Source organism: Seriola aureovittata, chromosome 18 (genome assembly GCF_021018895.1).
Source record: "Seriola aureovittata isolate HTS-2021-v1 ecotype China chromosome 18, ASM2101889v1, whole genome shotgun sequence".
Classification (NCBI taxonomy): domain Eukaryota; kingdom Metazoa; phylum Chordata; class Actinopteri; order Carangiformes; family Carangidae; genus Seriola; species Seriola aureovittata.
This window is the reverse complement of record NC_079381.1, coordinates 16,760,984-16,777,470: the sequence shown is the minus strand read 5'-3', so window position 1 is coordinate 16,777,470 and position 16,487 is coordinate 16,760,984. Positions and strand designations below refer to the sequence as shown.

Genomic DNA, 16,487 nt, shown 5'->3' with positions numbered 1-16,487 from the left:
TCAGACTTAATGTGTGTTTTATATTATCTTATACAATATCTAACATCTTTCCTCTCAAAGATTGGCCCATCTCTGTCAAAGAAATCATTTTAACCATTTTGATTCTTTATCTTCAACTTTTTGCATATTTTTGGAATAACATTAAATAACAATCAAATAATATCCACAATCTTTTTGTCAACTAAAATTAAACTAAGCATAGAATCTGAATAATTATCAGTATTATCACCATCCCAATCATTATCATTTATGTTATTCACAACAACAACAACAACAACAACAACAACAAAACATGCCAAGGTGTCATTTAAAGCAGTCAGAGGCCACCTTCATCAAACATCATTGTTTGCATGTTGTGTATTTGTTTCATAATGAATTAGTTTTCAGAGAATGGTACACGTCATGATTCGCATTTGATTAAAGAGAGACCGAAATTAAAGTCCTGTGCACATCTTTTTAACAAGGTTGTCCCATCCAGAAAAAGAAAAGAAAAAAGCTTGGCAATATATTTCTCCAAAATCCTTTCTGGAAGTAATTAATCACCATAATACAAGGGCCAGCCTTAAAAGATTTCAAATATTTGCTGAAGTGCCCCCTTGTTCCTAATTATATCTCCCTGCTTGTCCCCCTCATTATTTAGAACCACCCACAAAAAGATGCAACACTGAATGGGAACTGTCACACACCCAGCCCCCTTCCAAAGAAAATGTTACATAGCAAATGAATGAGTGAGTTACTGTGCCGCAATAAAGGCCTTAATGAGGTAATTTTATTAGTAGCGGCTGCCCAGAACTACTGGAAACAGATGGAGGAAACAAACAGAGAGAGGCAGCATACAGAAAATTAGTGTTACCCAATTCATTAATTAATGCATTAGTGTGGGCAGCAAATTAACTGCCCCAAAAATCCCCCATTCAGTGAAGATTATGATGAAAAAAATACATTGTTGCCCTCGAACGTAATTACAAGACAGTGCAAATTCAATTCTAATGAGGCGAAAGGCACCCCCTTAACATGCATCCCCTATTTCCCTCTCTAAAAGGGCTCGCTCTTGAATTGAGGCCTAAGTTTAAGGAAGTACTGAGAGTGAAGGAGACAATAATGAGAGATCGGCCTGGCCCTAAGTGCTTTATATGCTGCAAACAGGTAAAGAGGATTGAATGGCTCTCTTTCTGGGACTCCTGGGGGGCCTGTCTTCCCAGCACAACAACACTTGGCCCTGAGAAAAGGGTCCGCTGAGGAGCCTGGAGAGTGAATGGACCTGTGCTGCAGCGGGTCAGACTGAATGGCCACATGTTCTTCAATGATTACAAACCATGTTTTGCCGACCTGGGCTCCACACATGTACACAAACACACACACACACTCACACACACACACATACACACCTATGTGCGGACACACACAGAAACACCCGTAGACGGCCCTCACCCTTCCACCTCTCCCTCTCATTGAGTTATCTTTACTCAGGCTTTGTCTCCTCTAATTGGAGCTGATGAGGGACTAATTGGTAGCTTTTTTTACAACACCCAGTACTTAAGCAATGGCAAGCTGAGGGAGGCAGCATGAGTGGAGTTAATGAGAGGCTTTGCACAAATAAAAGATTTAGTGTGGGCCTGTTTCACAGAATGGGAGAAAAGGAAAGTTGAGGATATCTTTTGTGTCCTCCACATCTTTCACTTATGTGCAGGTATCTGAAAAGAAGAGGGAGTGGCGAAGGGCACACAGTGGTTGCTGAAACGTTGAGCACTTGTGCGCATAAAGGGATCTGTTCTGTATTGTTTGGGGCCCATAGTTTAGTGTGTCTGTTAATAATGAGAAAGGGCTGCTCCTCAAATGAATGTGGCAAAGTCCTTAGTGGACAATAAGTGCCCTCTCTTCCCTGGACCACACTGGACCGTGTTGAAGCAATCTGAAATAAAGGTTTAGTCCTTCTGAATTGTTGAGGGTGAGTATGTGGCCTATGTGCGCAGAATTGAGCCAACAAATAATACAGCAGCAAAGCCAGTCTATATGTTATTGAAAGCTCCAAAATCCTTTGTAGATTATTGTTTCAAAGTATCATTAATCAAATTAAAAAGCTAGTCTTAATCATTAAAAAAAGGGCTTGCATGTCTCTTGTTGGGTGCATAACTATCATGTGTGACATCACCGATGTACTGCAGGAAAAGCAACTTCATTAGATGGCAATTTATACTTTAAAAGCATGTTCTCTGGTCCATCAGTTAGAGATTTTCACAATGGTGGCAAACCTAAGAGCACAGCATGTTCGTTTCCTTAACATGCTGTCATCTCAGCACACATGTTATTCATGTGATAATGCTTTGCTTTGTGCTTTTCAGTTATAAATAAACACCATGAAGCAACAGGCTTCATTTAACTAAGCCACGGTGTCACACCAGGAGGTGGCAAGCCACTCTCCCTTTCCCCCTAATGTGACAAGGGTAATACAAACATCTTTAAATGCCCAATCTTCAGGGACAAGTAGCCTCCTGCACAACACACGTTATTGTTTTATCTGATTAGGCCAATTGAGAGGCTCTACAATAAACAGATCAAGTGGAGGTGTGGTAGAAATTGTTCAGATACGAGATTCATTAGTGAAAACCAGGAAATAAGTATCCAATTACACTATAGTCATGGGTACAGACCGATGAAATAGAGCCTAAATAGATAAAAAAGGACACTATTATTTAGATGTACGTTTAAACATCAACAGTACAGGCTCCAGTAAATACACTCCACCACAAAACTCAGATCAACTCGCTGTCAATGCCAAGATACATTTCCTACAGCATCGTGTAATTCGCTGGCCAAATATTTGTGCTGACTCATGTGATAGGCTATTCACAGTCTCAGTGACCCATTAACATCCTACAGGTTCCCATTGTCCACCTCTAAATGGACCCATTAGCATTGCTATTGTTATTTAAATCCTACATTTCCTGACAAAGAGTGTGGTTTAACTTTCTGATGAGGACTTCCCCAGACAAAGGACAGAGGCCTCTATTTTCTCTGCTCCCTAAATCCACTGAAAAACTGTTAGAGTTCATGAGTTTCGAAATGTCACACAACAGTTAGCCTCTAATTTATCATTTCATGCAATCCACTCAGAATTTCCAGTGTGCTTCCAGGTGTTGTTGCTGGTTTTGGGGAAGCTTTTAGTGATTTAGTGATTTGGGGAAGACTTTTCTTTTCTGTCATTTTTTACTATCATTGTTTGCTGATGAACCATCCTAATTCCCCCACAGAGATAATATTTACTTTTCAGAGCTGCATTACCTCCTCAGACAGAGATATGTGTCTATACTCACTGAGAGCCTAACTGTACCATTTCAAACACTATATGGCACCAGTTAGACAATAAGCAATGAAGCAACTACAAACCACATCTACTTGTGTAATTGTGACTGACTGGTTTGTAAAGTTGGAGAAATTATTCAGTGGTTAACATATATATGTAAAGCAAAAGGTCCCAGCGGCCAACAGACCAGCGCTGTTCATATATGGTGAATGACTAAAACGCAAATGTATGGTTTTGATGTGAAATTCAAATTCAAATCAGTCCCAGCCATTTGCTGATCTTTTGCTGTAATAGTCCAAATCCCCAGATTAGTGTCACCACAGTAGCCTGTTTTGTTCTGTTCTGTTTTTCTTGTTCGTTCTGAACCACTAATCACAGAAAGTGATGCTGCACCTCCATAAGTAACAGGAGGAAGCTGGTGAAAGTAAAAAGAAAGCGAGTGGCACATCATTGTGTCATTTCCCCTCACCCACTGAGGCTTTCAGACAGCAATGAAAGCTCCTGCAGCCGCCACGACTTTGTCACCTAACCTTTCACTGACCTTACACAGGCTTAGGAGCAGGTCCAGAACAACACAGGTGATACAACAACGGACATGACTGGAATCACCATGTGGATTTTGGCTTACTTGATATATTTGTTGTTTGTTACATTGTTAGAGTTTTGTTGCTACTTCAGCTAATTTGCAGATCAGATAATAAGGCTGTCTGGGGAGGTTTCCCATATGATGTCTAGGGTCAATCTGTGCAGGATGTACTAATGATAAGGTGTCTAACATCACACACAATGACATTATTTACAATAAACTATCAAAGACACTTTTGAAATGTGAATAAAAGCAGCAAAATTCACAGAAGACCTGGACTGATACTGACCTCAAAAAAACAAAACTGACATTTCAACTCCCATTATTGGCCAATATTCCTTTTTCAAACATAAACACATAACATGATCAAACATTTCTAACAAGGATCCCTGAAAATGTATCTGCTTGATGAATTCTGACTATGATACATAATGACAAACGGCGGAAAAATAAACTTTTCATTACTCTCTGATGGAAAAACTACGTGATGCTGACACAGCTTCTAAATTACTGCAAACATATTTTAGGCATTTCTACACTGCAGTTTCTCTTTACTTATGGGCCAACATATACACATACTGCTTCTATAACTGTGATAACATCATAATTTAACAGTCTGGCTCCAGTTCACAAAACAACATGCAAAAAGTTTATGAATCAGGCAAGAATTAACTATAAATATGTCAGGTATAATTAAGTACTAAAACAGCACAGCCCTAAACAATAAGCACAATGTTTAGTGGACAACTGTATTTACATTGTCTCTTAACAATAAAATCCTGTTTGTGTATTGTTTGATTGGAGAATGAAACTCGAACAAGAGGAGTGAGTAAAGTTATTTTTTCTATTGAAGACATTAGTAGCCAATAGTATTATATTATAGTATAGTATTATGACATTTGTAACAGGGTTAGCGGTATCAGGCTATTACACTAAATATCTGCATTAGTATTAAGTTAGAATTCATATTAATAGTCTATTAAACAAACAGTGACTGTTTTACAACCTTAACTGCATTTAGTATTGCTACCATAATGATGAATGATGGTGAATTAATGTAGACATACCCTAGTGGTTTCAATTCATTTACTATATGAATTGTTGTTTTAAGGAATCTCCTGGAAAAAAAACACTTAATGAGACTAACACAGCTAGTTTAGAAGACAGGCAAATTTGATGCTGCTAAAGGGTAAACATATTAAACACTAATCATATGCTCTAATATTGTTTTTGATGCAAGAAATAGGTTGTAACATTATTCAGGCCTACTGCATTATAATTCTAATAATGTTAATAATTCAAAAGTGCAGATAAAAACAAACGTTCAATGCCAGTCTTTGGGGGGGGGGGGTCCCTGGGTACTAGTTGAATTATTGCCCTCACTACTACGCCCCTGCTCATGCTGTGTGGCTGACTGTTTTACTTGGAGGCCATTCTTATGAACCTCAGCTGGAGAGAGAGGAGAGAGAGGGGGAGAGGACCAAAGGACCAAAAAAATCGTCCAATGAGAAAGCGCCCTGTTGGCCCTACAGGCATCCCGTCATGCTCGTGGATTCAGCGCTACGTCAGCAGTGATTCCGAAACATGGCGGTGTCCGTTGCACGGCGCCCGGTTGCCAGTGCTGTTATGTTGATAATAACTTTTCTCACAACGTTAATATTTCACCACAGTGTCGCCGATATTGCCGCAGGTGCCTCGACGTCAGAAGAGGCTCCTCACCGCCGGTTTGAGTACAAATACAGCTTCAAAGGACCGCACCTGGCTCAGACCGACGGCAGTATCCCCTTCTGGATCCACACTGGAAGTAAGTTTGTGTCCAGCTGTCAGCATCACAGAGCTGTTAGTCGGCTATTGTTTTTACGGTAACACTAATAAAGCGACACAGCCTGAGGACAGCTGAGATGGTTCATGTTTGTAGCTTATAATGGACGCGTTTCCGCTCCGTTGTTAAGGTGACAACGGTTTGCGTTGTTCATTCAAAACTGCATTAGGAAATTCATAGATTTTAGAATCCTAGCTTTATTTCATGGTCCCGGTGACATATAAACGGGCGTTGGGCTGACTTAAAACCAGTAAGTTAAAGGTACTGGCTGCTGCAAGAGACTGTGCAGAGTCAGACACATGCAAGTGAAGTGTTGAACTTTCCTCTTTGCTAAAAATGGGCCTTTGGATTGTTGCATCACAGTGAGTTGATCAGCTGCTGATATGAAGTGTTGGGATGAGATTATACTTCCATCCATCTGAATCAGCATTTATGTAGGATTGTAACTAAAGATGATTATATTTATTAATTAATCTCTAGATTGTTTTTTCTAAATTAATAATTTTGTCAAAAATACTTTTTTTAAAAGGGGGAAAGGAGGGGGGTTGTAACAGGAGATACCTCTATATTGTCCACTGTTAATAGTATTAGTTTATAGTGTCCACTGTCAAAATAGGGGGGGGGGGGGGGTGCATAAAAAGTCTGGGGCTGGACTCAAACCTGGGACACTGTGATTACATGGTTAGAAGCTTAAGGTCACCATGACACATAAATACACAAAGTAATTCAGTTTACTGTCGTATAAGGCAAAGACAAATGAATAACTGGAACTAGGTAATGTTTGCTTGAAAAATAATCAAATAATCAATTAATGACTTAGCAATTTATCAACTGAACTTTACATGGATCTATACACACCACATTGGATTAAGTAATTGTATGTGTACAGCGCAGGGTTTCTCTGATCGACCAACTGTTGTTCAGTGTATAAAATATCTCCAAAAGTTATTCAAGTTAAAATGATATGAAACAGAGAAAATCAGCAAGTAGTAAGTAATGACATCAACAATCAATCGATTATCAGAAATATTGGTGAGAAATTTTCTTTCCAGCAGGAGTAAGCAAATCTTTATGACGCTGAGTAAGGCTAGAGTGTACAAACAAATCATTAGAGACAATCATTTACTGAGGCAGTACAGAGATTAGAGAGCAGACACACCCTGATAATGCTGGCCTGTAATAACAATACTACACGTTAGCTGGCATGGAAGATGGAGCCACATCGAAAAGCTCTGTCACTACACATTACTTTAGTATTAATGTTTTCTTATAAAACACCACATGCGCTGTTGAAGTTGTAGACAAATTCATCATGGCACTCGATGGGATATTATTTTCATAGAGAACATGGAACTTAATATGTCACTGCTGAAATTCTGCTCTCTCTCTCTCCCTCTTTTCCATCCAGATGCTATTCCTAGCGCAGACCAAGTGCGTATTACACCCTCCCTCAGAAGCCAGAAGGGCTCTGTATGGACAAAAAACAGAGTCAGCTTTGATCATTGGGAGGCCGAGGTGGCCTTCAGAGTATCTGGAAGAGGCAGAATGGGAGCAGACGGCTTGGTAAGGAGGGGTGACACTGCAGGGGAGAGAGCCAGGTTTCCTTTTTAGGGAATAACATATAGTATACAATTCATCAGTGCACAATACACCGATACCCACTTTTGATCACAGTTAAAGTTTAGTTTAAGGTTTAGTATAAGTCCTATTATCCAAGAACTGTCTGCTCTGACCCGCAGCACAGTTACTCTGACACAACACTGAACTGGCATAATAACTGTATCTATGAGTGAGTAGTAGACCTCAATACTTCGAGTATTGACTGAAATGTGTCTGTGGCGCTGCACATCAAGAATCTGAAGTTGGTTTTTAAATGCTTGGTCACATTCTTGATTACTTGTGCAGATATTTCATAATTTAAATCAGTAAACCTTTCTTACATTAGAGTAATTCGTTTCTTTTATGTAGGCAAAGAAAAGGCAAATGTTTTTGTATCATTACAGAAACTTAGGCATCATGTTGGCTCTGATATAAAAAAAAATTGTGAAATAATATCCAGCCCATTTCCTCACTACTCTGCAATTTACTCTTAATCCACAGCCTTTCACCTAATAATTTCCAACCTCATTCTTGAGAAACTAAACCTTACTATATGTTGACTATGTTGATGTGAAAAGTATAAAAATATAAATTGCCTATAATGAGAGTTGAGAATAATATACACTGTATAACACTGAGCATAGGACACTTATCAAATATGGAAAAACTTGGAACGGACAGAAAGTTGCACATCCAGTTTCAGGAGGTGTGTTAAGCCCACAGGGTGAAATGACAAGCATTTCCCAACCTGACAAAACAACAACAACAGCAACAAAAAACCAGTAGAGAGCTGCGTAAAAAATCTAAGATAGCTTGTGCTGTAACTGTCCATCTGTCCAAATATTTGTACCACTTTTTCTTTGTCTGGCAGGCTGTGTGGTTCACAGCTACACAGGGCCTTGACGGCCCAGTGTACGGAGCCGCCGACCAGTGGAATGGAGTTGGAATCTTCTTTGACTCCTTTGACAATGATGGAAAGGTTGGTGTCAACTTCACATTTCCAAGAATTGTTTAGCCTTAACCATTAATGACTGTATATTTGCAAGCATGTTCCTGAAAGATTTTCATGGGGAGCTTTGTGAAGTGCATGTGTTGAGTGGGAGCTGGTCATAGAGACTCACATCTAAAGCCATTTTCAGTCTTTTGTTTCTTTCTGTTATTGTTCGGTGTTCAAAGATCTTCTGGTACAGAGATAGCTCACACCCACACAAAGATGGCTTCTGTTTGGTTGTTATCAACTGGTGTAGTCATATAGAAAGTGTGTTGAAAATAAAAATATATTTGCAAGATGATCCATCCATCTATTTATCTATCACTGTCATGCAAAACAAGCCTTTCATAGGTAATTTACCATCACATTTGAATATTACTTATCTGTGCTCAGGTATAGGATTGATATTTTGGCATAAGATTACCTAAAGTCAAAGCCACTTGATGAAAAAAGGATTAACATGCCTCCTTGTTTTCTCATCTTCATTCCAGAAAAATAACCCAGCGATAATTGTTATGGGAAACAATGGCAACCTTGTTTATGACCACCAAAAGTAAGTAAACATTTCTTTGACGTCATCACCAACTCAAATTTTAACAACTTAAAGAAGATTAGGAAATATGATTATATTTGCTTGGAAAGTAAATAATCCTCTATCTTTCCTAATCTCCCCGAGCCAGTGAAAGCTTTAAATCACTTTTTCAATGCCATTCCAGTTTGTCTTAGAATTCACAGTGTTTTCCATATCACTAAATGAGTGTTTACAAAAACATACATGGGCATTGATGTTTTTCACATGAACATTAATGTTATCCACAATGACCTTTGATCATACTGTATTTTTCTCCACGTGTGTTCAATGTCTATGTGCTGTATATGAATGTAAGTTACAGTTTGTCTGGAAAATGTTGTTTTCATCCAGTGATGGCACCACACAAGCCCTGGGTACATGTTTACGAGACTTCCGCAACAAGCCATATCCTGTCAGAGCCAAAATAACATACTACAAGAAGACACTGACGGTAGGAAACAACACAAAGGCACAGAAGCAAGCACACACTCACATGCTGAGAATGAATTATAAGGGCACTTCTGGTGATCAGCAGGGTTATCTGTATTTTTTAGCTGCAGCACTGTTCTTTCCTTCTCCTCAGGTGATGATCAACAATGGTTTCACTCCAGACAGAGAGGACTATGAGTTCTGCACAAAGGTGGACAACATGATCATTCCCACTGAGGGCTTCTTTGGCATTTCAGCCGCAACCGGTGGTTTAGCAGGTACTACTCTATTCTCCGTGTTAAAAAAAACAACTCTTCAAGTCTGTATTTACTTAAAAGAAATGCATTTCCTGTAGTTGTATTAATTTAACTACACAGTCTACTAAGTCAATCAGAAATCTGACAGAAATGTAAAGTTTCTCAGCTAAAATCTTCTGGGGTTGGAGCTGATTTTTCGTTATTCTACAAAAACTACTGTCGGTCTATATCAGTCAGGGCTATATGGTTTAAAGAAAGATTTATAATGATTAGAAAAGTGTTCAGTGTTATTGTCTGGTAATTACTACTGATGATTTCTTGGACTTTTTCTTGCATTGTGAAAAGAACATTACTAATAACTAGTAACATTACTTCATTATCATGAGATTTTTATGTATCTTTTTCATCAGGATATTTTTCCCGCCTTAACATTGGTCCAATTTTTGTTGTTGAAAATAATTTTACAGATACTTCCCCATTATTATAGTTTTCTTTTAACCTGAAAACCTAATTATTGTGAGATGTTGAGTCTTTTGTAACGATATAACTATTATTACTATGTTATTACTGACATTTTCTGCCCTATTGTGAGATTACGCTCATGTTCCTATTGCAGAAACTAAACACTAACATTACCAAGATATTCTCATTATTAACAAGACATTACCAGCTTGTTACTCTGTATTTACCATCTTGTTGCCAAGATATTTCTCCCTTATTACCATAAGCTTGAGTATGTTTTTCTGTTGTCATTTTCTAATTCAGAATTTCTTTCCTCCATCAGATGACCACGACGTGTTGTCCTTCTTGCTATTCAGACTCACAGAACCAGGCCAGCAACCGGTAACTACATTTTCCTAGAGCTGCTAATACTCTCCCAGTGCTGTGTGTGCAACTTACTTTTCTGTAGCTGTGTGTCTCAGTGTGCGCGTGCACGCATGTGCACAATATAGCCTAAGCACGGCCTCTATTGAGTTCAGAGTGGGGTTTTTTTTTTTCTTTCCCATTGAAGCCCCCACCTGAATCTGAGATTCCTAAAGAAGAGAAGGACAAGTACCAGGAGGAATTTCAGAACTTCCAGCAAGAGCTCGACAAAAAGAAAGAGGAGTTTCAGAAAGAGCACCCGGACGTCCAAGGAGAGCCAAGTTAGTGTTCTGAAACCAAATGGCCCAATTGTTTATGTAAAAAGCATTGGAAAAAATGAATCATAAAGAGTAAAATTGTTCTTATTTTTTTTTTTACTTACTATCTATTTTATATTATTGATGTAAGCTAAATGAAAATGTTTGACAAGTGCAACTCATCATCTCAACTCATACTGAAAGAGACATGAGCATGTCCAAACTTTACAGTTTGTAGATTTCTTTAAATTGGTTTGAATATCTTTTTTTGTTAATTTTTTCTTTTCCTCTTCAGTTGAGGACTTGTATGAGACTGTGAATGACCGGGAGATCCGTCAGGTGTTTGAAGGACAGAACCGGATCCATTTGGAAATCAAACAGCTCCACCGGCAGCTCGCTATGATCCTGGACGAGCAGCGCAGATACGTCTCTGTTATCACTGATGAGATCGCCAAGAAGGGGACGAACGCCGAGTCAGGACAGGTGGGCATGTCATTGCCAAAATTATTTTATGCCAGATGCATACAGTGACAATAGGTACAGGCAAATAACAATCATTTCATAGCATCTAGAATTCCCCTTTTCACACAAACCCAAGTGATATTGAGAGGTTTTGGTTCTGCAAGCCCGAGATTAATTTCTAGTCGGTTTATTAATCTAAAAGTCTTGTAAAAACACAGCTGGAAACCTGCTCAAATAATGTGACAACACAAGAAAGTAAGTCGACACTTAACATTCACTTGAGTGTCATTTCTGTGTTCTCCTGCTGAGGTCAACTGCTTTTATGACAGGTTATCCAAACCTATAAACCTTTTTATGACATCTTTATCTAATGTCAACACTAAAGTGTTTAATCTTCAGACCATTGTGCTGTATTTCTCTTAAAGGTGGATTCTGCCAGTCCACAGTTGAGTTCTGTCTTAACCACCCAGCAGGAGGTTCTCAGGAACCTGAACGAGTTAAGGTGAGTAACAACAACATCATTTGCTTATGACTTGTGGTCACTCTTACAAAACGAGATGTTGTTTTTGCAACAACAAAAGAAAAGATAAAGAGAGAGAGATCTGTGATACTCCAGAAAAACAAGGGAAATCCTGCCAGTTAATTCCCTCAAATCATATTTAATCTCAGGATGCTGTGGCTGCAACATCACAGGTGTCTGCCAGCCTGATAATCCAGCTGCAGTAACAGCTTCCTCCACAGTCTGTCTGCTACTTAGTGACTCCTTGTCACCCCGCTCTGCCCTGATCCTGGCTCTGAACTGTTTTACTCATTTGTTGTCTCTGCCTGTGATATTGACAGGATAAAAATAAAAAGACTGATAACATTTTAAGAATTTAGCAGCTGCATAATTCAGAACTGATGAAGAAACAGGACTTTCTTGCAGAAGTCATTTTATCAGCTGCCTAATGATTTTGGCCATGAAGGAAACCCAACAGGTATCTGTTCTTATCTATAAGTCATTTATTTAAAATATATTATTTCTTAGAATTAGAATTCTGTCATTGCTGAGACATACCATAGTTATCGTATGATAACTGGTATAGTAATACCTAGCTGTAATCTTCTTTTTAACTGTAAAAATGGTCTTCTTATCACTCTCAGATGACAAAATGTACAGTTTTTAATGCCAAGATAATACAGCTTAAGAGATTTCATGATGGTGTGCTTTCCATGGCCAAGTCTTAAATGACTGTTTGATTTTGGTACTTACAGTGAGTAAGCCTGATTAGGTGTAGAGAATGTAATTTTTTGATGTTTAGAGCTTTTATTTTGTCAATAACCCATTTGTGCTTTTGTACTGCTTGCCTGAGATGCTTGTGGGCTTAGTCATTGTGAGCACACTAGAGATTAAAAAAAAAATGCCGTCTTCAAAACCCTTCTTGTAGATTAGTGAGTGGATTTTAAATTACTCTTTTCCTCAGTTTCTTAAATAATTAAGTTATAAATTATCCAGCCGGTCTGCTTAATCATAGCTTGTCAACCTTTGGCTCAGTTAGTAATGTTGAGAAAATTAAAGTCTTCAGTTCTTTAATTTACTTCGGCACATTGCGCCTTTTCAAAAATCCACTGTACGAACAAAATAACAAAAAACATAGCATTTAATTATTCAATAATGGCATATTTGTCCTGCCGCTGCTGTTTGATTGTGTCTTAATTTTAACACACCATCTGCATAAAGAATTAATCAGAATCACAAGATATTAAAGATTTTATTTTATGTAACATTAATCTCTTAGTCTCATGTATCATAAAAGAACCAAGCTGTTTATATGCCCTAAATCCAACAGAACATTCATCCTCAAATGATTTTGCATACATGATTTTCTTCATTAAATGTCTGACCCATAACTCACATGAACTCTCACTTGCCTCATATTGTTCATTCCACACAAATGTCTGTGTAAGTGATTTATATCCAATAGATGGCAGGGAAAGACAGAGTTTCTGCAATGATTCAGTTTGAAGATAGCATAATATCAGAATGGTAATTTGAAGATGAGGTGGTGCATGGGAGTAAGCTGATTGACACAGTAAATAAGTTCAGACCCTGGCAAAACACTGCAGCTGCTCCCTCTAATGTGCTAATGTGAGCGACTGATCTGTATTACTTTGTAGATTAAGCGCTCAGTTTATCCTGACCAGTCTTTTTAAACACCAAGTTTATGATAGGACTTCATCTCAAGAAGGGCTTTCTGTTCATAAATGGGTCACTTGTAGTAAATGAAGATTAGACGTAGGGTTTAATAAATGCTCACTTACTTTCTCAAGGGAGATTTTTTTTTCCCCCTTCTCTGTGAAACAAATTAGATTTTGTTTATATGTCATCCCTGGACATCCTTTCAGACTGCAGCCATGTGGCCAAGCAAGAAAAGGCCACATCTTAGCACCATTTTGTCCTTATCAGATTAGTAGTCTTTAAATACATCTGTCATACACAGGCAAAACATGGTTTCCCTCCAATTGATTTCTTGTCACAATCCCCCCCTCAGGGCCTTCCTACTAATGCTACTGGAATTCCTTTCATTTGTCAAGTCACTTTTTTCTTATTAATCGTCTTAGATGTGTTTAAGATGATAAGGGACACTTATTGCTTCCTCCATGTAAGTAATCAACTTTAAGAAATTACATTTTGTTGAGAAATATGATCCAGGCTTAGACATCTTCATTCTCTTCTGTGAATGCTTTACACTGTATTTCAACCTCATTTTCTGATGAAACGGAAAGTGAAAATACAGATTTACAGATTTCACATTTAGTAGCTGGTAGTTGCCATGACAGTAACAGTTATAGATTGTACATTTTGATGTCTGTTTGAGAGACAGATGTATGGACATAACTCAAAGAGAGACAATCGGACACATAAACCAGACCTAGATAGATGTAGTGACACAAAATAAATGCAAAATATGATCTTACGGGACTTTTTGGCCCCGCTCCTGACGTCTAACAGTGCACTGTTGTCGTAGAATGAAAGAATAAACACTGATTTCTATTTTAACAAATATACTATAGAAAAATAAGAGGATTTATATATACCATGGGCAGATATTGGCTATGACTTTTAACCCTATCAACCAACACCTTCTCCTCTTCTCAATCTCAAAGATACTTAAAGGAATAGTCCCACATTTTGGGGAAGTCTCCGCTGGATGCTTGACAACCTCACATTTAGATTTATTGTATATTTTAGAGATATTGTGTGTTGATTAGTGAGATTCAAAGGTGCTGGTAGGCAGAATTTTGTAGGTTTAGACAGAGCTAGGCTAGCAGTTTCCCCTTACTACCAGTCTTTATGCTAAGCTAACTGGCTGCTGGGTATAGGTTCATATTTAATGGACAGAGTGCTATCGATCTCACCCAACTCTCAGCAGGAAAACAAATGTCAACATAAACCTTTAAACTTGTAGAAAGTGAATTCTTTACAGTGAGGTTGCATTTGAATTATGCCAGTATGTTCAATCACCAGTGTAAATGTAATCCCCACTTTAAAGACACTAAAATTAGACAAGAAAATAATATACATTATTTATTTTAGAGAGTCAGTCAGATAGTACAGGTCACTGAATTTTCTGAAGCTCCCATTTATTTGTCCCTTATTCATTTGTCTTGACATGGTGGGAAAAACCAAGAAGTATTTTCCCCATTGTGGACAGATAGCTCCTAACTAACTAACCAACCAACCAGTAATGGTGAGAAAACAGGCCAAATGTTGAAAGTACATCCATATTAAGCTGGGGTTTTTCTCCCTTGAGTCGACCATCTCCTTCCTCTTTATTTATTAAAAACATTTTCTCTCCCTCTCTGTTTGGAGAGACATAAGCTTCTTAATCTATGCGCTCAAAGATACAATACAGTGATCAAATTTATTTGTTTCCACTTATATGCTTTTTTTCAATCACTGTTTTTAGTTTGTATTTAGCATCACAACGACACTATGGATTGCATATTCCAGATAGTGTTCTTCTGTTGTCTGTTTCTTAACCTACTGCACTTGTAATCTGTTGTAAGAACATGTTTTTATAAGGGATTAATTTAGCAATCATGACCTCTTTTATCAGATGGTAATTTTCTGTTTTTCAAACTTTGAGAATATGTAGCCTCTTGTGAATAGGGATTAAAAGATTAGTTTTAGACTATTTGTATTATGGTGAATAAATGATACCACACAACATATTACTGTACATCATGGTGGAGCCTCTCCTGTAAACTGTCACTCAGTGCATCGTCTCTTTGTCTCTGCAGAAACTCCTTTTATGAGTCACTGAAACAGATCGGCTCAGCCCAACACCAGGGACAGGCAACTGGAATGGGAACATATGAGACCATTCAGCACTTCAACGACATCAAGGAACATCTGCACACGGTCAAAAGGGACGTGGAGCACCTGGTGCAGCGTAATGCTCAGGTACGGCTCAGAGAGTTGAATCTCACTTAGAGCAGTTAACAAACTAGGTCAGGATTCAGTTGACTGAACGTTGCTTTTTTTCTGTGTCTTTTCACCTGCAGAATCCTGCTGAAAAGGTTGTCAAGTGCCCTGAGGTGCCTCCTATGCCTTCGTGCTTATCCACTGTTCATTTTACAATCTTCATTGTCATCCAGTCAGTCCTGTTCTTCTGCTACATCATGTACAAGTAAGACGTCATTGTTATTTTTATTTGGCTTTGTGTAAGTGTGCTTGTAGATCTAAAGGATTCTCTAATACTTTGTGTCTCTTCTTTTCTCTTGTAGAAGTCAACAAGAAGCCGCAGCAAAGAAGTTCTTTTGATGAAATGTATTACTGATATGAAAGTTTGTAAATGAGGGAATGTCCATTTTGGTAATTTTTTTTTGGTCTGATTATTTTCAGGTTGTAAGTTATTGTACTTGAAAAATTTGGTTTTGTTGAAGACAAGTTTGTTTTAATGCAGATTTTTAATTTGATTGGTAAATCGTTGTGTATGAATGCTAGTGTGAGACTTAATTGGTCTGGATTTCCAACATGATGTTATATGTTCCTTACAGTATTTTTGGTTGGTCAGATCCCTAGATTATGTTTTACAAAGCTGATATCTGCCACAGCCCCATTCCACAAAACTGAACTGGCAACAAAAAAACCTGTGTTTTGAAATGTGCAATTTTGTATAAAATAATGCTGAACTATTGGTGATGAAAACTCAGAACAGATGGCTGCTTCTGTTTATATGCTTTGACTAAGTCAAACGTGTCAGAATCTGACATATCCTCTACCTGAACAATTTACATAAACAGAGAACACAAACTACTCTGTGGTGCCTGCTCTTTGCTTCATCAAGTGAGGTACACTT

General features: G+C 38.1%; 1 protein-coding gene across 1 annotated transcript; it reads left to right on the top strand.

Moving 5' to 3' along the window:
• The first annotated feature begins 5,442 nt into the window (after nt 1–5,442).
• lman1 (lectin, mannose-binding, 1) lies at nt 5,443–16,444 on the top strand. The gene is made up of 13 exons (XM_056404362.1): nt 5,443–5,694; nt 7,121–7,275; nt 8,183–8,290; nt 8,794–8,855; nt 9,225–9,324; nt 9,457–9,580; nt 10,344–10,402; nt 10,572–10,704; nt 10,976–11,163; nt 11,568–11,644; nt 15,427–15,589; nt 15,691–15,815; nt 15,913–16,444. The coding sequence occupies exons 1-13, from the start codon at nt 5,475–5,477 to the stop codon at nt 15,947–15,949; spliced, it is 1,551 nt and encodes a 516-aa protein (XP_056260337.1). The 5' UTR covers nt 5,443–5,474; the 3' UTR covers nt 15,950–16,444.
• Nucleotides 16,445–16,487: the final 43 nt, after the last annotated feature.